The sequence below is a fragment of the Pantherophis guttatus genome, chromosome 3 (assembly GCF_059756535.1).
Source record: "Pantherophis guttatus breed Tessera chromosome 3, ASM5975653v1, whole genome shotgun sequence".
Lineage (NCBI taxonomy): Eukaryota > Metazoa > Chordata > Lepidosauria > Squamata > Colubridae > Pantherophis > Pantherophis guttatus.
The window spans coordinates 173,374,595-173,397,723 of NC_142065.1; the positions used below are offsets into that span (position 1 = coordinate 173,374,595).

Here is a 23,129-nt window from a genome sequence, read left to right on the forward strand (position 1 = left end):
CTTAGACTTACAGTATATACCACTTCACAGTGTTTTTACAGTCCTCTCCAAGTGGTTTACAGAGTCAGCATCTTGTCCCCAACAATCTGGATCCTCATTTTACCGACCTCGGAAGGATGGAAGGCTGAGTCAACCAGTGGGACTGGAACTGCCAAACTGCTGGCAATTAGCAGTCAGCAGAAGTAGCCTGCAGTACTGCACTCTAACCACTCCACCACCACGGCTCATATGGTTCAGCTGTCAAAGTTACTAGATGGTCTCATAGAAGAGATATTTTTTTTAATGAATTAGGATCTATTATAATTTCATTCCTGTGCCTGATGTGGCATTTTTGATGAAATATTGATAAAAGGACATATTTTAACTAACAATTCAGTTTCTGTATTGTGAAATGACACAAAACTCATTGGGTGATTTGAAGATGTTGAGATCTTCTAAACATACATCCTTGATATACAACTCTCTTAGTAAGTATAGGAATAACATTTCTGAAAGATTATTGATTGATTTAATATGCTGCCCATCTCTCCAATTAGGCGACTCTAAATGACATACAAAGAATAAAAAGATAAATATAAAAACAATTAAAATTTTAAAAGCTACCATATATAGTTCATCTATCTATAAAATTTATCTATACAGTTTAAAGTTTAAATATATAGTTATATAGTTTTTCTTAAATCATCTATCTTTTACCTTACCAAAGAAATTTTATCAAGGATTCAGAATGGAATCAATTTTCTTAATATATACAAATAAAAATGTACTTAAAACTGCAGAAAAATCGGTGATCATTTCTTTGTGCTCTTAAAATGTAGATAAAATGTAGTTTTGATTTCACAGCAGTCATTACTGACAGTATTAACAGCATTATATTCTAATAGAAGTTTAACTAAATTCAATTAAAATGGCTTTTATATAGATTATACATTATGCATCAAAACAAATGTAAATATTTAGAATATAGTATTACAGCAGAATTGATTAAAGAACTGAAGTCAGAAACATGATAATTTTAAAATGTTTATAAATATTGTATATCAGAGTACAAGACAATTTAGAAGTTAAATATTTATTGAATAGTGTTTTAGTTAGATTTTTTCTTTCTTTTTTCTGTTAATTGATTTATCTTTGAATAATTAAACAGCAGAGATATTGGCATTCAACTCAGAGATTTAAAAAGTCTTTTAAAACCTTTTTTCACTTGTTAAATATAACTCAGTGTATTCTGCTTTTTATGATTAATCCTTCATCAATGATTTATTGAGCACCAACTATATAACTTTTCCAATGTTTTTCCTATTTAGTGATATTATATCTTTGCATTATTTTTTTTCTCTCTCTCTCTTTCACACACAAATACACACACACACACTTTTCATTATGGATGCATATCGCACCTGCATATGCTCTTGCTCATTAATTATTTATTAACTATTTGTATCAAAAACATTTGTGGACGCCCAGGGGAATCCAAAGTGAGACTGCAAAACAGTGCACCATTTTAATGTTGCATGCATGCATTTTTCTACCAAAGTCCTGATGACACTTTAAATTTTTTAAAAAATTGTTTTTTAAAAAAGTACGCTGCTTTTCCTAACCTAATTTTTTTCTTAGAGAAAGAACATGTAAACCAAACAGTTGCAGACACATATAAAATATAAAATGATTGATAACATCATCCGTTTGCTAATAGCACTTCCTATTTAGATACCCATCCAAGGATAGTGTGTTTAATAATAATATTTTCTACTTGTCATTGCAACATGGAGTCATTTTTATGACTGATATCTGTAATATTTAGTTTCATGGATGCATCAAGCTTCCTTCCATAGGAGAAGGATTTGATCGGTTGTGCTATCTAGATTGTACATCAGAGTTATACCAAATGATCTGGATCCATAGTAGAAAGGGTGAAGAGAAAGATTTCTTTGCAATAGTACAAATGAATGATGTTCCCTTACTAATACTAACTAAAGTTCAGATGTGGAGTTTTCAATTATATTTACATTTTATAATGTCAAAAAAGGAATACTGACCACAGAGAGATGAAAGCAATACACAGAAAGGTTTAACTGCCAATGAAGATAAAAGAAGAATCAGGACTGATGAGCAGCAATCTTAGAGAAAAGTAACATAGAAGTTATTAAAATATGCAAGTCCAAATATACTAATATGACAATTGGCAAAGAAGAAAGTAAGATAGTGCCGAGACCAGGGCATATATAATAAGTTAGAAAGCAAATACATCGTGATTTAACTGGAATCAGGATGCAATTTTAATATCAAAGGATAATTTCTTTAAGAGAATAAAATAGGGAGTAGAGAAGATGGTGTAGCCTTTTTGGATTCTTCTAAGAGAAGCCTGGGGAGGAATGGATAGTGCTATTGACTCATTATGCTTGGAAGCTGTAGATTTTTCAGACAGTAAACTAATGTTTTGTGCTGCCTGACTAAGATGAACAATTGACTGTGAAATACAAAAGAAGTGTCTAAAAGGGCCAAAACAATAGAACATTGGTTATAACCTGGATAAGGCCTGCAACCATAATGAAATGTTGGTGTGATTGAACTCCATTTGAAAACAAGGGAGTGGGAGAGAGACCAAATGTGGACATACAATAAAGGGACAGGAATCCAAAGAGTTCCACTTCTCATATTCAAATCCTTGACCATTTGCTTATGTTTATAAAACTTGGAATACTATGGTCAGATTTGATCATTTCCTGGGGCAAAAGTCATTTTACATAAGGAACAATGCCACAGTTTGTCATGGGGTTAACCCCCTTTTTTTCCAGTTCCTATTGGAAGAAATAATCATGTTTATCAAACAGTAAAGAAAATTGAATACCACTTTAGAAATGGCAATGTTTTCATACTGATGTTGCCTCCTTATTTTAAATTAATTTCAGTTAAAATGGCTGTAAAGTGAAGAGAACTGTTCAGAAAGTAAAAGCATTTCCACATAATTTACAGTGTCATCCTGCCATCATGCAAAGGCTTCCTGCGTTACAGTATAGATTTTATTGCTATATTCATGGCAGATGATATTATAAAATACTAGTTTTTAAATCCTCAAAGTTTTACTTGATTTGAACCAAGCTAAAGGCTTATTTAAACAAACGTTCCTTTTCCTTACACTAGTTAAGAAATCTGTATATGTGTTATTTAAAGTAATATTTAGTACTCTAAAGATCTTTAAAGCTCTTTAATGAACTCCATGAGTAGCTAAGGGTTACTACCAGGGGTGGGTTCTAAATTTTTTTACTACCGGTTCTGTGGGCGTGGCTTATTTTCTGGGTGTGGCTTGGAGGTCATGTGACTAGGTGGGCGTGGCTAGCTGGTCAGAGTCATTTCTGGAAGGTCCTCATACTTACAACCAGTCCTCGCACTTACGACCTGACTCTTGTTTGCTTTTAACACTGATCAGCTGTAGGACGGCCCTTTGAAGCCCCGCAGCAAGAGTTTAAACAGTTTTTTTTCCCTCTAGTCATCAGCTGGGACTCAGGAGGCAGCAATAGATTGGGGGTGGGACCAAATAAAAGGTAAGAATAACATGGGTGGGTGGGTGGGTGGGAGGGTGGGGGGGGAAGAACTGGTTCGGTGACATCATATCGTCACTGCTACCGGCTTGGCCGAACCGGACCGAACCAGGAGGAACCCACCACTGGTTACTACCTTAAGTCTTGCTATGTATTACATAAAGCCATATGAATACTTCTACTCTTTATAAGAGATTGTGAAAGTCCAAGGAGGTAAAGTGTTATGAACATCAATATTTAAATATTTGCAAAGTATTTTTCATTCCTAAGAAAAAAGGGTTTTAAAAGATACAACTAATTACAGGGCAGATATGTGATAAAACTAAACAAAAAATTTCAGGAGTGGGTGAAGACTGTTTTTGAGGCTTTCATAATGACTTAAAATCAAGAGTGAAGAATATATTTTGGACAGACCAAACTGAGGTTGTATTTAGTTTGCAATCATTGGCTCCCCATGCTTGAATGAAAAAGCTATGTATTGAATCATGAAAAATCCAACTGATATCATGAAAAATATTTAATGATAATAATTGCACTTTTGATTAGAGCATATTACATTTTTATTTCTAGCCTTAAAATATTATTATTAAATGATATACTTTCTGGTTTATCCCAGTTACAAACAGCTATATTGTTATTGATATTTGAAGTACTCTTCCTTCTCCTTATTATCACCCTAAATGAAGTCTGACAGTATGGAAAATCTGAATTTTTTTTTTTAAAAAAAGCCTAGATTGCCCCATTGATCTAAGGGGGTTATTCCATAATGGTACTAAACCATTCTTGCCATGAGATAACCAGAGTTATTGAGCAGATAATACAATTAATCCAACAGAAACATTCCATGTGCAACTTTAAGGTTCTTCCAGATAAAAGACTGTTAGTATTGCCAGTCAACAGAAACTATACTCTATCCTTTCCTCACTGATGACGGGAGGAGAAAGGGGCTGAAAATGGAAATGAAAATTATGGTAGCAGTGCTTTAAAAAGACTGGAAAAATATGTTCATATTAAATGAAAAACCAAACTGTTTGGAGATAGATGCAAAGAAGTATATTTTTATTGGAATGAGCTACAATGATCACCAGGATCACTGCCAACAAACATCTGGAGAGAGAGAGCCCAAATGAATCAACTCTACAGACTATAATATATATATATATATATATATATATATATATATATATATATTGTTTGTTAGAACACAAAGAATAGATAAAATGAATATTATAAATGAAACACAACCCTTATACAGGAATGTTTTTGACAGATAAACTATTGGGATCACATCAATGTTATTTTTCACATTAGATTCCAAGCTTAGATAATAGCAGGTACACCAAAAGCTGTTAATTGTATTCACATTCTTTCACACTATTTTATTCACACTTAGGAGATAGGACAGTTGTCTGGTTTTATTTAGGATTTACCAGAGGTAGATCCAGGCTTTTAACTGCTTGCAGAGCTGTACCGATCTACCCATTTATTTTTGCAGGCACTGATCTACTCATGTATTTTTGCAGGCACTGATCTACTCATGTATTTTTGTAGGCACTGATCTACCCATTTATTTTTGCAGGCACTGATCTACTCATGTATTTTTGCAGGCACTGATCTACTCATGTATTTTTGCAGGCACAGATATACTCATGTATTTTTGCAGGCACTGGTCTACTCATTTGTTTTCTTTTAACACTGATCAGCTGTAGGGCGGCCCTTTGAAGCCCCGCGGCAAGAGTTTAAACAGATTTTTTCCCTCTAGCCATCAGCTGGGACTCAGGAGGCAGCAATAGATTGGGGGTGGAGCCAAATAAAAGGTAAGAATAACGCGGGGGTGGGAGAGCGGGGGTTGGGGAGGCAGAACCGGTTCGGTGACATCATATCGTCACCACTACCGGCTCGGTGGAACCGGGCCGAATCGGGAGAAACCCACCACTGGGTTGGAAACTAACCAAGGAGAGAAGCAACCTAGAACTAAGGAGAAATTTTCTAATGATGAGAACAGTCATCCAACGGGATCACTTGCCTTCAGAAGTTGTGGATGCTCCATCACTGGAGGCTTTCCAAAAGAGACTGGACAACCATTTGCCTGAAAAAGTATCAGGTCTCCTGTTTGAGCAGGGGGTTGGACTAGAAAACCTCCAAGGTCCCTTCCAACTTTATTATTCTTTATTCTATGTTTATAAAGAATCCAGCAGAATGGCTTTTTTTTCTTCTGACAATACCAGGAAAAGAAGTCTTTTCAAAAGGTTATAAATGAGGTTATAACTGGTAGAATTACTAGGCATTATAAGAGATATAGCCCTGAGTTTAAAATGTGGTTAAGTAATGATAGCTCTGAAAGGCGGGAGAAATGCTGAAGCTATATAAAGACCACAAGCATATAAAAAAATATTACAATAATGGCATACATTTATAAAATGTAACAATGTGTGAATGCTTGACAGACAGGAGTAATAATGAGAATAAGTGAACTTTAATATACATCCAATATATAAACTAGTGTCATGCTTTATACCAATATAATTTCAGTGTACTATAAATAAGCAAATGCATATGCACACAGGTACGTACACACATAGACATACTGTACTTACTGAGTTGTCTTGTTGATGACAGATTAAAATTATCTAGCATGATTGCTTCAGACATATAAGCTGAGTTCCCAAACGGCAATTATTTGATTTTTAATAGAAAACTCTTCAGACTGTAAATGCATTATAAGCAACAACATTTCTATTCTACCTTGGATTAAAACTCAGCCCACTAATGTACTTGTAATAGTCAGCAGTTAAATCACTGGTCTAACTCAATGTCTCCTCATAGTTAACATTCAACAGGCGGAAAATTTTAACTACATAGCAAGTTGTTTACTGTTTGTCATTTACTTATCCTCAAATGTGGCCTATACCACACTTTAAAAAGTCTCCTTTTTCCCTTGAGCTTTCACAAAATAGTTTTAGATAAAGCCCATATGAATTCATGTTTGACTAAAATTAGCTTTAGACCTACTTTTTGTGGCAAACATTTATAAACTATATCAAACCTATTTATCTAATCAACAGAATCAAATAATATTATCAAAATCTTATCAAATAAGATTTTGCTGAACTGTGCCATTTCAGGTTACTAGTAGGCTATGCTAATCATACTTCTTCCCAGTTAAGAGCTTCTAAATAGGGGTAGTGGTTAGTGATTTAAGATATCAGTATCAGAGATAAAATATTTCTCAAATCTACCTCCTAAAACTATGGAATATGGTTGGATGTTCAATCTAGTGCTACAAAACTGTTGGCATCCTTCTATAAGACTGATGAAACTGTTGGCTGGTTCAGCTATCCATTTTATTTGGTTGATTGAACAAAGAGCAATAGGCAAGTGCTGTTCCTCCTCATCCTGGGAGCTCCAATTTTTTAAAAAATCCTGTCATTTATCAGTTGCCATGAATATGTTCATGATATGCAGACATTAGGTGGATGTAAAGCAAATGAATCACTCTGAAAGATTGCAATACCAATTACTTTCTTCTAACACTATGTAATTCTGATGCAGTATGTTTTATTTTTAAAGGCCAACTTCTGGATGGAGAGATCTTAACAAATGGGTAATTACAGCATCATTTAAAAAAGTTATATCAGATTTCAAAAGAGGAAATCTTCTAAACATAAAAGGCTTGGTTTAAAAAGAAATGAAAGAAGACGTTTAAAAAGATTCTATAGAACTATCTTATTCTTTCATGATATGAAAATATGGGGTCATCTAATAAGTACCGAAATATTCAAGATACAGAAAACAACACTATAAACAATTTACTTAATGTGGATTCAGTTCATGTCATACTTAAACTATGCAACTATACACATTCTGTGGTAGCATGACTGATATCTATGTTTCTTATCAAAGGCTACAAGATTTGAGAAAATATATCACTAAATATCAATCTTTGGAAAACACAATCAAGATAATGTTATCAGGAAGACTTTTCAGAGGTATCTGGCTAGCTAATGAAGACAAAGATGGAAAAAAATCCACAACTGATTCTGCTAAGAGAATGAAAGCTAGTTACTTTGTCCTCACTCAGAAAAATACACTGTGGGAGTAGATTACGATTGCATTTACTTCTTTAACATGATGAGATAGTCAATAAAATCTGTTCCAGCTTTATAAATGTTCTACATTCTTGTGAGTTGCAGAATCAAATGGCCACATTATACAAAATAGGAAGAATTTTACTGTTTGACATATCTAGACCTGAAGTAAATATGCAACCTTTTTGAAAATTAAGAGAGTTTAAAAAAGAGTAACCTTATCATCAATCAGATCCAATATGGTACATCGTACGTGGATTTAAATTAAAAATCAGTAGAAGGATTTGTCATCTTGGAATGCGGTCCTAAAAAAAAGTATATCCTTACAAAACTTAATTATATTACTGCGGCAGGAGAACAAGATGCTGCCTTAAGCGCCGTTTTTGTGGCCCTCAACTTTCTCCACAATTATACTGCTAAAGATCATAACACATTCATTATTGTTTAAGTGCTTTTGAGATGTTGGAATCCAGATTATCTTCGAAGAGGCCTCTAGTAGTCTATTTTTAAATGGATTTGTCAAATCTTGTCTTCCATTCACCCTTTTGTTTTGCTTGCCTTCTTTCATATCCCCATATCACATTAATGCCATTTTTACATTCACAAATAAGAAGCACTATATACATATATATCAGAGGTGGGTTTCAGCAGGTTCTGACCAGTTCTGGAGAACCGGTAGCGTAAATTTTAAGTAGTTTGGAGTACCGGTAGTAAAAATTCTGACTGGCCCCGCCCCCATCTATTCTCTGCCTAACAAATTTGGAATCTAAAAAGATAAATGAAAAGTATTTCTTGCCTCTTTTCTTGCTTCTTTTAACTTTAATATACTGTTTTTATGCTTTTAATATTTTATTGTACACTGCCCAGAATCCTTTTGTGAGAGAGATTAATGGTTCTTAAATACGATAAATAAATAATAATAATAATAAATTTCTTTCTACTAGATATATCAGGGTTTTTTTCTTCTTCAATTTTGTTCCACTGTCAGAGGCTGCTTGGACAAGTCCTTGCAATTTTCTTGGCAAAATTTTCAAGTAGTTTATCACCGCCTCCTTTCCAGGGCTGAAAGAAAGTGACTGGGCCAACATCACCCAGCTAGCTTTGGTCCTTAGGCAGGATTTGAATTCACAACCTCTCAGTTTCTAGCCTGGTGCCAAACTGGCTCTCATATTAGGGTATACCACTTGTCATAAATGTAAGGTTACTGATCTTATGCCAGAGATAATATACTCTTTTTAAAGTTTTAGATAATTATTAGTATTACTTTTGTTTTAAAAAATAACGCCCAAATCTTTATCATATCCACATTTGGAAAAGGACTATTTTTAGTTGCTGTTCAACTGAAAGCTCACTTTCACTGTTACAGCCTCATACTGCATGTCCTTGAAATGCCTTTGATTTAATAATTTAGAAATAGAATATGAAAAAAAAAGGTTTTTAATTTTATTTTTCCCCATTGAAAAATTGCTGGAACTTTTTCATTTACATGATGTGTTTAGATAGTATTTACTTAATATTTCAGTGACCAATAACAATGTGAGCTGAATAAAAATATGCAGTAATTTTGCAATTATCACCTTTGGCTTCAGTAAAATGCTCAATGGGAAGAGATAGGCAGTTGAATGGTGCCAATAAAGAGAAATAGATATCATTTTCTTTTACATGGCATAATTGCTACATAAGCCATGATCATTCCACAGGTTTTGTTAGATCTAGTTCCATCTTGCAGAATAACAGGAAAGGAGATATACCTTCTCAACTATAATCTAATGCAACACTAGCTACTGTACTTGCAGTGATAGAGAACAACAAAATATGAGATTTTAGGTAACTTTTGACATTTTTAAAAAACTTTATTCATTTCAAACTTTATTAAGAAAGAAGAACCATAATACAAACCTACAATTTTGGAATCTAAGGAGATACATGAACAGTGTTTCTATATCTGAACTGAATGTCTTCACACTAGATATATTAGAGTATAATGTACAGTTTAGTGAAATTATTGGAAAAGTTATGGCAGAAGAATTTAATGGAACAGATATGACTGCCTGCCTGTCAAATCACTAACATTAATCACAGAAAACTATTGAAAGTTTTCTGACACACTGAAGAATTCTAGGAGGTATTTAATAACTAACATTAACATTTTGTTTCACCAGCATTTCTTCTAAAGAAACAACTATATAATAACTATGAACAGGTCTACTTGTTCTGGTTCTTATTTTGTTGTAATAAATGCCTAAGACAGGGGTGTCAAACTCACAGACTATGGGCCAGATGTGTCACATGCTGGCCACGCCCGGTTTAGGGAAGGGGGGGAAGTCAGGATACGTCACGTGATGACAATGTGATGGCATGAGTTTGACACACCCCTGGCCTAAGATAAATAGCCAGTGATGAAGTCAAGATATAAACTTTAAATCTTACCTGAGTTCCTGCACGATTGAATCCACATGTGCTGTAAAAGAAGAGAAAACTGAATAACTTATATGTTTGGTTTTTTTAACCTGCTCACTTCTGATAAGAAAAGTAACCCTTTTCTTAACAGGGTTACTTTAATTCCCCCCCTCCCCAGCCACAGGATTATTATTATTCTAAGTAGTAACTATTAAGTAGTAAATTCTATGATGACTTTTAAAAAACAATATGCAGATGATTTTCTACCACACTGGAAGATGAAAAATACTGTACAATGGATAAAATTTACCCCATAGTTTCTTTTAAAATAAATACAATTGCTACTAATAGCAGTAGTAGTGTTGATTGTAAAATGAAAAATCATATTTTTGTAGAGATGATTTGAGAGTGAAGAACTCTGATGTTTACTTATTTATATACCTCCCTGAAAAAGATTAGATGGTTTATTGGAAAAGCCATTAGATCTTTTACTCATCTTTCACTCTACCTTTGGGAAAACAGTTACTCTTGTAAGCCTCTTTGTGCAAGAGAGAAGCATTTAATGCTTAAATATGCTTAACTGTTTTGGTAAATAAGAGTGATAGCCTCCTTAATGTTTAAAGAAATTATGGCAGTATGTTAACTTTGATTAGAAACTACTAAAGAAACTCAGTTAGCCTGTAGCTCCCTGCAGATTTAGTCAAATAGAAGCTCACAACAATGTTCAGATGTGCCGCAGTAACTTCATTATTCCATTGCAATTAATCACCTCATTTGGGAGTTGTTTTTCATCCTGCTAATCTAAATGGAACTGCTGTCATTGATCTCAACTGAGGGTAAAGGAAGCTTTTTAAAGAATCATATAGATCTAGATAACTGGTGGGATCCTACTGGTTTAACAACTGGTTCGCTAAGCACGCAATTCACAAAGCAAGACCTGCGCGTGTGTGCACAGTTTGAAGAAAAGTCACCTTCCGCATCACTGTCAGCAAGGAAAATAGCTGAGGCACAGCAATCCACTCTGCCGTGCTGACTAGCTGGGCTTCAGAAACAGAAATATAGGTTGAGTATAATGCAGGGGCGGGAGGGCAGGCCCACTTCAAAATTGGGAGCGAACCGGTTCGCTCACGGCTGAAAGTTGGAGCTAACGGTTCGCCTGAACCAGTCCAAGCTGGTAGAATCCCAGCACTGATCTAGATGGATATCATTATAACTACTTATATTGCTAGTACTAAGGTATCTGGGTTGATAACCTCTGGGTGACCACAAGATGGCAGCAAATGGTCAAATTTATCTTTGCTACCATCTACTGTTTGAATTTATGCAGTTTACGATAGCTCCATACTTTACACTCATGAAAGTGAATACCAAAATGTGCATGGATGTAGAAATTTTATAGCAAATTTGTTTGGAATTTTGGGAAGTCTGTCTTTTAAAAAGACAGACATAAAATAGGAAATTATTAATAATGATAAATTCATGGTTTGCACATTAATTTCTTATATGCCTAGACATCTTTCACATTGAAATGTTGTAATGCAGTAGTTCTTAAATGGTGGGTCATGAAATCCTTAAAGTTCACAAATAAATAGAGAGGTCCTGATCACTATCCACAGGAATGTAATTATCAGAGCTTGGAAACAGCAGTCATTAAACAGCAGGGGTGAAATTCAGCCAGTTCTATCTGGCTTGGGTGAACCGGTAGCGGTGGCTACGGGAGACTCCACCCACCCATGCGGACATCATGTTATCACTTTTTGGTGACATTTTAAGCCTCTGCGCATGCGCAGAAGGCTTTGCACAAGTGCAGACAATGACACAAGCAAGCAAAGCAAGCACGTGAGCACTGCACGCGCACAATTGCAAACCAGTAGAGAACGTAAGTGAATTTCACCCCTGCATTAAACCCAGAATTAGCAACAACAGCATGGTCTGGAAATAGGAGTAGGAATCTCAATGGGAAAGAAAACAGGACAAGAAGACTCCGGTAACTGGACTTGAAGAAAAAATTTGGAACCACCAAATAAATGTCTTGCAGGAATTCTGCTTCAATCCAGTTCTGCAAACTGAATACCAGGAACAAGTTACAATGGAAGATACAAGCCCATGGGAAGATATACAATGATGCTGACTGGCCCAGGAAGAACAAATAAATATTTCAGCAGAATTGTAGTCAAGAACCCTGATCCAATTGCAGGAAGGAATTTGTGTTTTATTAGTATAAGAACCAGATAGGTTCAAGAAGTTTCTTACATTGATGTGTTCCAAAGTCCATACTCCATATGGGCTTCCAAAAACCAGTCTTTTCTCATTCATTTTTTTCAGCATCCCACACTTATGTGTACATATTCTTTTCTATATGCTGATGCATAGCTGGACCTACTTCTGGAGAATACAGCATCCAAGAACTCCATTCAGTGCTCCTGGGACCGGTGAGAACTCATTCCTAAATCATCAATAAAACTGAGTTCTCACCAGGCACTGACTTTGCACATGCACAGGGCTATGACACTTCAATTAGGAACACATTTGAAGCTAGCTATCACTACCAGTACTTCCAAGGGGAAAAAAAACTCATTGCAACAATGGAAAATATATGCAGCTCTGATTTGAATTGTTTGGTTCTTGATTTTTCTGAACTTGCTTTTCATTTTGAAGACATTTTGTTACTGGCTAGGCAACATCATCAGTGCATAGGAGGGTGATATTTGATGGCTGTTTATATATGGCAGCTTGTCCTATCAGTCTTGATTGGAGTATTATTTCTTCCTTGATTACTCTTTTGATTGCAAACAGGTAGAAGACTGGCAGGTAGAAAACTGGAACATATACATGAGCATGGCAGTCAGAAGACATAATGAAAATTCCTTAATTTCATAACACATTGACAAGTTCCAGCACAATTTCAACTGGAAAACCATAGACTTAATCAAGGTAGATCCAAAAATATAATACAATTTCTAACAACTTGGCACTCTGACAAATCAGCTGGTAACAAAAATACTGAGATGAGTTCTATCTAGAAACCATTCAAAAAGGTAGCAATTAAAGGTCACAGAAACAACCAAACAACCTTAAGTACATTGATTCTCATCATACCATCACTTGTTTACCCACATCCAGATAAGCAGGAACAATCAAGAAAGAAACAATATCCAGTTGAAAGAGCAGTCAATGAAACAATACAGCAGTCAAGGCTGATAGGAGAAGCTACCATATTTAAACAGTCAGAAAACTTCACTCCCCTCTACTGTGTACTGATGAAGGTACCTAGCCTGGTTATTAAATATATGCAATGAAAAAAACAAGTTCAAAGAAGAGGTCACTAGTCAGAGGAACATGAAAGCTATTATTTTAGAAGGACCCAGCTCCACAAAGTTTGATAATTGCTGATTTCTGATGTAATGAGTTAAGTATCTCTGCATCTTTTAAAACAAGTACTTTATAGGGGTCAAAGCACTGTAAAGAGGGGTCCCCAAACTTGTCGAAACAAATATGAAAGAGAAGCACATCTCTTTGAATTGTTAAAGCAGCCACATTTGTTACAAGTCTCAGGTGACTGATAGAAACTGCTTTTGGTCACCTTGACAGATAAGAAGTGAAGTAATCATATGTGCATACGGTATGCATGTGGAGAAGTTGGAAGCAGCTTCAGAGCAGAACTAAAACTTTGCAGTGATATAGCTGTTTTAATGATTCAAAAAGGAACATTTCATACCCATTTCCACGCATTTTAGTTTATGCTTTTCACGCAATCTTTTCACAGCCTTAATATTTGAAAATGCTTACAATGAGAAGGAAGAAAATTGCCATATGGTTGACCTTTAATAAAATAATTTATTTAAAATATGTATGTTGACACTGAGCTTATTTTGAATTCACTGTATTAAGAAAATGCCTTCAAATCAGAGATGGGCAAACAGGCATCAGTTCATAAACTGAAAGTAGTTTTCTGAGCATTCAGACAAAATATTTGGAAGGCCTTGAGTATGGAATCCATACAGTTAGGCCACTTTCTTTGGTTAGAACTGATGTTTAGAGCATAATTTTCTACTGGGGATAATTGAGTCTGTAATCCATTCCCATCACAGGAATCACTGACACATTTTTGCTACTAGTGTCCTTCTCCATTTTCTATTCCATACTATAAAGGAGATTTTTCCTGCAATGGGAAAAATCAAGGCAGAGAATGCTTGGGCAGGACCATTTATTCATTCATTATATTTTTATCTTACTTTTATTACTTTATAAATTACTCAAGATGGCAAACATACATAATACTTCTTCCTCTTCCTCCTATTTTCCTTACAACAACAACCTTGGGAAGTGCATTAGGTTGAGAAAGTGTGACCGGCCCAAGGTCACCTATCTGGCTTTCATGCCTAAGACAGTATGGGAAGAGAGTGACTTCAATACCCCCTATGACATATTCTATGTCATCCTTGTCATGCACATCATCCACTAACCTCGGCCATGTTTGAGCTCATCAAATCCCAGGTCATAAAACAAAGAACTACTGAAGTTTTTCTGCTCATACGGACTCTTGGGCTGAACTGGCTGAGTGGATCTCCCTTTAAGGTATTAGCAACTGAATCAAAACCCGTAAGAAATCTTTTAGGATGTGTAAATCCTTTACACAGAGAAAGAGTTTGTGATTGGCCAAAGGTTGAAACCCATTGAGCTAAACATTCCTTTAACGAATAAGCAAAGGATCCCTTTCTCTGAGATTACCACTTCTAACTACAATGTTAATTAAGCAGGAAGCCAAGTGATATGGAGGAAATGGAGGGGGGGACCCTGCAAGCTCAGCAGGATGCCTAACTGAGCACCTCCTTTTGGCTATCCAGCTAATTACAGTTTCCAATAATTTTTACTAGGCAGGACCTGTTCTTGGGAGGAACATAGGGAAAGTATAAAGGTAAATACTTGAGAACTGTACTATATTGAGAATTGTTCTATTGCAGGTTATGTTGGCAAAAAAACCCGACCGATCAAAATAAACTGATCCATCCTGAATATTCACAAAATGACCTGGCCTGGATTTGAACCCAGAACAAAAAGAGTAGAACTCAGAATTTCCTGTCCCAAAGGTGCTTTAAAAAAGGCAACAGAAGTTTCTTGATTTTTCTTGAAGATGCTTCACTTCTAATCCAAGAAGATTCTTCAGTTCTTGTTGGATGATAAATGAAACATCTTTAAGAAAGTCCAGTTGCCTTTTTTTTTAAAGCACCTTTGGGACAACCATGACCTGGATGACTGAGAACCTCCATAGAGATTCTCCTAGTTTCTGGGTCAGCACCCTAACCACTAAATCAAACTACATATTTCAGTTCAGTCTATGGTGGTCTCCCACATAGCTGTGACAGAAGTGGTATTGGGATGCTATCTCATAGGAAGAAGAAGGTGTCTTCCAGCTATAAGTTACAGCCTTTTAGGTTATTTCAACAACTAATGCTTGAATCAAATTACTTGCCCTGAATTGTTCATTGTATGCATTATCTCCTTGCACCAGCATATTCAAATGTGATATAACTAAGCAGATGCTTAAAAGGTCCTTCAAAGAGTCATATGTCAAAGTACCCTTAAAGTGCCCTTAAAGTAATGGATTGTAGCAAATTAGATTTATTAGCATTACATTCAGTCATTGAAGTTCTGCCACAAACTTTGCAACTAAAATCTGTTTCAAATGAAAGTAAAATATCCCCATTTATTTACTTTTATATATATGCCCATATCCCATTTTCAATGAAGGGTCACAAAGAACATTAACAATTATAATAAAAAGTTATTTTCCTTAAGGGGTTGTATTACTAGTCAATCATGTTTTCCAGATGTTTACATCATTAAGGGGCCTTTTAATCTCAATATTGCATTGCCATCTGTTCCACTCCTTACCCAATGAGAATCAGAAAATGGATTTAGCAAATATATGAAAAGGTATATATATATATATATATATATATATTCACACACACATACATACATACATATATACGCATATTTTAAAGAATTGGAATATAGCAGTGTTTTAGGTAGACAAAGATTCATTTGGAAAGGGTTTTTTTTAAAAAATGGTTATAGCAGAGTTTATTCAACAGGGAACAGAAATTCACTAAAATGCATGTCCCTCGTTTACCAAAGTTAGCATATAATTTGAAAAGGATCAGTTGCACTGAAGAGTTTATATTCTGTTCCAAAATCATTGCTTGCGTGGCAAAAGCCATTTAGTGTCAAAATATCGGAGAGCTTCTGTTGGGAGATTTTTTAAATTGTCTATGTGAAATTTATCATGCATTAGAAAGATTGTCTTTCCTCTTACATTCCCCAATGCATGTAATAACATTTCACCTCATAATGCTTGCATTTTCTGTCCTGACTTGATTAAAATGAGCCCTAAGGAAGGTGTTGACTCAGTGACTACACATTTGGGAGCCTGTGCAGAGATCATTATGCTTCATGGTGTGGTGGGCACAGGGTCAGAGAAGGGGGTCTTTTAAGCTAACTCACCCTTGATTCCTCTTGAACGGGTACGTAGCTTTTTATCTTCTCCATCAGCATCCATCTGCAAGAAAGCAGGAAGCATTCAATTAAATCTATTTACCACTGAAGACAGTTTTGATGTCTTACAAATGAAGAATTTATTAATCTGTTGTAACTTAGTTAAAAAGTCATCCATGAATGACTTTCAGTGACAGTTCAGAATAGTATTTCTTTAATATGCTCTCAGCACAACTGCCAATGAGCTACAAATGACTAATGATTTAGGGATTTACATTCTAATTTCAATCAAGAAATTTTGTATATGTGTGTACGTACTCAGATGACAAGTCCCTCTAGCCTAGAACATAGCCTAGAACTTTGTTCCCCTCCCCAATAAATATTTCCATCAAGAATCAAGCAGGGCATGAATGCTACTGTATATTGATGCCTTCCAGGAAGTGGCATATAGTAACAAACTGTGTGCAAATATTGAAGTTCCATTTATCTATTGTAATCATTATTACCAAGAGATGTATCACTACATGAATTCGTCTAATATCCTTTTAAATTCATGGAGGGATGAATTGTATGGCAACAAATTTCATACATTTCTGTTGTTTGGAGAAGGCAATTTTTTGTCTGCCCTAAATTGACGGTCATATTAATATTTTGTTTAAAATTATAGGAGAAGAGTTTAAGTTTAAAGTTATAGGAGAAGAGAAAGGATAATAAGCTATTTTCTCAGTAGTAGTGGATAGGTTCTTGGTACCCACTAAGAAAATGGCCTTATGAGATTCAGCAACCAGTCTGGCACATCATCTCCTAGAAATGTGTACTGTATGTTGGTACAGTTTGGAAACATGCTGAAATGTTTGTAAATTTAAAACTGTATATGAAAATCTATGTCCATACTACTAGACAACCAGTTAATTATTTTATGTTGTTATATTTGTGATATTGGTCACATTGTAATTAATTCATTTTCATATTTCTGTACAACCTCTGGAAATACAGAGCTGGCAGAAAGTTAATAAATATTTTAAATAAACCTTTTAAAGAAGAAATGAGAGAAAATATCTTAAGCCAAAATGTAATAGACAGGTTTTTTTTAAAAAAAAAATATTTCATGTTCTTCTTTTTCAAGACTACTTTATTATTTAAATTGTTTAGATTTGTGTTCTGCTTTTTTCCTCTGGGATTTCAAGATAATGTATGAATTTCTGGTTCCTTTTGATTATTCCCACAATAACAACTCTGCAAAATAAACAAGATCATGATTGATTTCTAATCACCCAGTGTTCTTCATGGGCAAAGATTTGAACCTAGGTCCTAGACCACCACTCTTATATCTCATAGATTTTAGATTTGTTTTATGGGAGATGCTAAGTCTATTATTTCAATCAGTATTGTAACTATACTGGTGGTATGTTGTGGATTTTGAACATATCTTGGCACTGGAGGTATGTTTCACACAATTGGGATATGATCATTAAATTCATCATAACTTTGTTGTCTATGGTTTATTCACAGAATTTTAACAAAGCAATGTATCTGGTAGAATTATACCATGAAAATTGGTCCAGCTTCTGGTAACATTTATTTGTTTCCATTTCTATATCGCCCTTCTCCAAATAGGACTCAGGGCGGTGAACAGCCAAAGTAAAAAACAGAACATACAAAATTTAAAAACAGTTTAAAATAATTAAATATTTTGGCCGTAAATTAAAACAATCCAATTTAAAATCAATTTAAAAATTTAACTCAAGCCAGACCAGCTAGTTGAAATAAATAGGTTTTCAGGGCCCGACGAAAAATCCGGAGGTCTGTTATTGTACATATCTCTGGGGGGAGGTTGTTCCAGAGGGTGGGCGCCGCCACAGAGAAGGCTCTCCCCCTGGGGGTCGCCAGCCGACATTGTCTGGCAGATGGCACCCTGAGGAGGCCCACTCTGTGCGAGCGTACTGGCCGATGGGAGGCTATTGGTGGCAGAAGGCGGTCTCGTAAATACCCCGGCCCTAAGCCATGGAGTGCTTTAAAGGTGGTCACCAACATCTCATCAGTATAGTTTCAAGCAATCATAGCTTCAAGTGAAACAAATATATTCAAACTATATAATTCAGAGTATATCATTTGATAGAAATTTCTTTGGATAGACTGATGACAAAACCACAACCAAGCAGGGCTGATTTGGTTCCTATTGCCTCCCTACAGTTGCCACCCAGGAAATTAGCATAAAAACATTCTGTCAATTATATGTAATGCCATTTTATAATATTTGAAAACTCTAAACATTTTTCTGTAAAGTAAAAACATTGCTTTTATTTACAGTATGAAGAAATCCATTATCTAGTTAGAAATGAAAAAATTTTCCTCCATCATTACTGGTGATAAACAAAATTTCAGACTGACAATGAAAGCAAGAGGAGCAGCTGTTCTTAAATTGTGTGTATGATTGTGTGTTTTCCACTTAAACAGAGGAAGGAAATGTGAGGGTTTTCGTCCTGGATCTGAACAAGAAGAAGGGACAAAAAAGTAATTGGAGGTTTTGAGCAAAAGAGCTAATTAAATTCTGAAAAATACAAAGAAACCACATTTTTGAGATGATGAAATGTTTGCTTATTGAATTAAGATCTGGTAGTATAGATTTTGTAATCAGTAAATTAGGCACATATGCAACTGATTTATTCACTATGACTTTTATTTATTTTTTTTAAAAAAACTCAGTTTATTTTAAGGGCAACTACTCTATTCATTGCTCCTTTGATAAAAATAAAATTCTGTACAATTTTCATGATTTGTTTCATTTAGAAATAAACATTTTTAGTAGGCTAAGAATATGTTTGTATAGAGGATTTACTAGAGCACAATAAAAGATGCAGGAAGCTTTCTGAATTTTCTGACCTCATCCAGCCTACCAAGGCTTCAGAACGGTGCCCACACTCTGCCATGAACCACAGAAACCTCTGTACACTCTGTGGATCAACCTGATTATCCAAAAAACAAAACAAAACACAGAAAGATATTTTGCACTAGAATCAGGGGTGAAATTCAGCAGGTTCTAACAGGTTCTGGAGAACCAGTAGCAGAAATTTTGAGCAGTTCAGAGAATCGGCAAATACCACCTCTGGCTGCCCCCAGAGTGGGATGGGAATTGAGATTTTGCAATATCCTTCCACCAGAAGTGGGGTGAGAATGGGGATTTTGCAGTATCCTTCCCCTGGAGTGGGGTGGGAATGGAGATTTTGCAGTATCCTTCCCCTGACATGCCCACCAAGCCATGCCCACCAAGCCACACCACATCCACCAAGCCATACCCACAGAACCGGTAATAAAAAAAATTGGATTTCACCACTGACTAGAATTATGTGTTGTGTATTATTTGTTATAAAGGATTCTAAATTTTAAGAGAAGGCTGGTGTCTTCAGATGTATTGGGATTATAGTCTTCAATTCAACACAAATTAAAGGCTGGGGGAAACTGTCTGACATTTATTTTCTTCACCCATCCATAATTCAAAAGCTAGGAAATGTGTTCTAAAACTATGCATTCAGTTTATTATTATGAATTGTAGCCTAGAATGATTGCAGTTAAGCATAACTAAGAAACTTGACTATTCGGTGGCAAAACAATTGCATATTGAAGTAATTCTGATTTTGAATTATAGTGCTTTATGTACTGTTTGATCTCTGCCCAATACTGGTGCCACCTTGCTTTAGTTGGGATGAATTTTATGCTTTGTTAACAAGTTGGGATTATAAATTCTTCATTATCCTTCCCAGGAACATACAGACACATGAACACATAGACTGTCATGATGAAGTCAATACAGTAGGATTTGAGAGGGAGTCAAAGCATTATATGATCCAAAACAGACAATTCTCTACAGCAAGTTCAGTCCATTTAATTTAGAAAGAAGGTAACTTCTGCTGAGTTAATAAATAATGTGAATAGAATTTACTCATTAATCTTGTGTACCTTTATTAATAAATCTGTATTTCCATTCCCAGAAATCTTTTTTTAAGATTGCATATTTACTACAATCAAATGTTAGAGAATTCAGGAACTTTTTAATCCGCATATATCCACATTTTTCAGTATTATGACTATAAATGTAAGAGGCCTAATTTAATCCAACTTCAAAATATAACAAGAATTGTGAGCATCTCTGTTCTCCACCCCCACAGCTAATATTACAGAAGGCTATATGAGACATGTAACATATGGTGTATGACATATGACCTAAATAGCTCTTTATAGGAATAAACAAGCAGTCAAACAGTTGAACAGATTTTTGTAAATGTTATGCAAATACTTGAATAAGTCTGTTTCTTTGGTTTTGGTCTTGCATAATCTGAAATTAGAAATATGTTTGTGTTTGTGGAGAGGTGTTATTTGTGTGTGTGTGTGTTTTAGCAATGAAGGACAATGGAGGATAATAGAAAATGCTCCAAAGAAAATGGCTATCCATGTAGATAATTAAAAATAAAGTGTTTGATCAGAAAGAAAACTTCTCTGTTGCTTGCTGCCATTCAAACCTTAGATGGGGTAGCTTGCAGTGTGATTGCAATAGTAATGGGAAATGTGGCTCTGTTCTCTGATGCTGAGTCGTGATTGAAGGCACTGACCTGCCATAGACTTATAATAGGGGAGCAGGTGTGGCAATGATGGACTTTAATTTCCTTTAATAAACCTTTTATGTGCCACACTTTTACTGCCATTCCATGCTCTCCAAGGTCCTGCACATAATAGGTTCATTACTTTTGATTACTATAGTCTATTGAGACAAACAACTCCAGATCACACTATATATTATGTGCAGTTAAACCAATACAGACTATTTATCCAATGTGCTGTATTTCACCTGCAACTCTGCTGAAAAAATTAACAGCCCCTCTTACAAGCTAAAACTATTATTATTATTATTTAAGCAGTTAGAATTCCATTCTCATCATTTCATAATAAACACTACACCAATCGCTACAGTTCTTTTTTTAATTATGAAACAAACAAAAAAAGTGCAGGAAATTCTGGCTCTTTTTAAGTAGCATTTATTTGAGTTTTTATTTGGTCATGAATATTTAAATACCACACAGTGGGTACAAAACACTAGCCAAATCAATATAGGTGATTTTTTTTTCTATTGATTTTCTTTCTTTAGGAAAATCATTTGAATTTATGACAGATGTTTAAACAGATTAAGATTAATCTGGCTAGGCCTATTTAGTATGATGAACATAGCACTGTAAACCCATCATCACAGGCTGAGGGTGTCTGCTGCATATAAAGTAGTCCACAGAAAACTCAAATCACCCTCCCCTCCCCCCAACTTCCTCAAAAGCTGGAGTTATTTACAACGTCCCAATGCAGTGCAGTTTTCCATCCATTCAATGGCATATTTTAAAGAGTTGTGATGCAAACTTGGGAACTTACTTCCATTACCTTCAAAAGTCTACTTGAGCTCTTTGATAGAGTCTTGTTTTAGGACACTTTGCTTAATATTAAGCAGCACTTTCTTAATAATTGAACAATTGAAATAAATAAATTGGCTATTCAACTAAACAAATTGAGGGAAGAATGTGCTCAAGATGTGGTTAAAAATATATGTAAAGATGGAGGCTGCAATGGTAAAATCAAAGCTCCACTCATTTATCTGATGCACGTAAAAAAAGGTGGAGCTTCATTCACATTATCACAGCCACCATCTTGATTTTTTTTTTAAAATCACATTTTGCAGACCCTCCTACTTTGGGGCATGGTACCAGAGCAGCCTTTTATTAATTCAAGCAATACTACATTTTTTAATAATAATAATAATAATAATTTATCTTTACATTGAAAGACACCACATTTTTCATTATGAAGCAACAACAAATAAGAAGCAGCAGGATATCACCATAATCCAGCACATCATATTTTGTCTCAATTGCTGAACACTAAAAGATAAATAATATTATATCCTTTCTTAATTCTACTTGTGTGCCAAACAGCTACCTAGTTCAACTTTTTTTCCAACCTGGTGCCTAACAGATATTATAGGACCGTGATGGCAAACCTATGGCATGTGTGCCACAGGTGGCACACATAGTCATATCAGTGGGCATGCGAGCTCAGCTCTGGCATGCATGCACAGGCCAGCCAGGTGATTTTTGGGCCTTCTGAGCCCACTAGAAGTAGGGAAACAGGCTGTTTCCAGCCTCTGGAGGGCTTCTGGGGGGGGGAAGGTTATTTTTGCCCTCCCCAGACTCCTAGAAAGGCTCTGGAGACTGGGGGAGAGAGAGAAATGGGCCTACAGGGCTCACTGGGCCATCGCTTGCCAGGAGCGGAAGAGCATTGGGGGGGGTCACATGCGCATGCATTGGGGGATGGAGCGCATAGAATTATGGGTGTGGGCATGCGTGCACATAATCCCCCCCCCCGCTCTCCCCACTCCTGGCACACAATGGCAAAAAAGTTAACCATCACTGATATAGGACCCACTATGAAATGTAGTGTCTTCATTATACTCCTGCTTTTGCATCATGCTTTTCTATTGTTTTTCATGCATTATCTTTTCTTGTAAAGCCACTCAGAGCTTTACAAGTTAAATGGGGTATCATACAAATCTAAACAACAACAATAA

At 35.5% G+C, this 23,129-nt stretch overlaps 1 protein-coding gene across 4 annotated transcripts in view; it reads right to left on the reverse strand.

The window, feature by feature from the left end:
* Positions 1-23,129, reverse strand: part of ST18 (ST18 C2H2C-type zinc finger transcription factor) — a 157,351-nt gene that overhangs the window by 74,182 nt on the left and 60,040 nt on the right. For all 4 annotated transcript variants that reach the window (XR_004593361.3, XM_034429755.3, XM_034429747.3 and 1 more), the window contains exons 2-3: positions 16,538-16,592; positions 10,061-10,091 (exon numbers count right to left, since the gene is read on the reverse strand). Coding sequence is in view for 3 of the 4 variants with exons in the window: in XM_034429755.3 (XP_034285646.2) it covers positions 10,061-10,091; positions 16,538-16,592 (86 nt within the window). In the remaining variant the exon portion in view is untranslated. The remainder of the gene's footprint in view (positions 1-10,060; positions 10,092-16,537; positions 16,593-23,129) is intronic.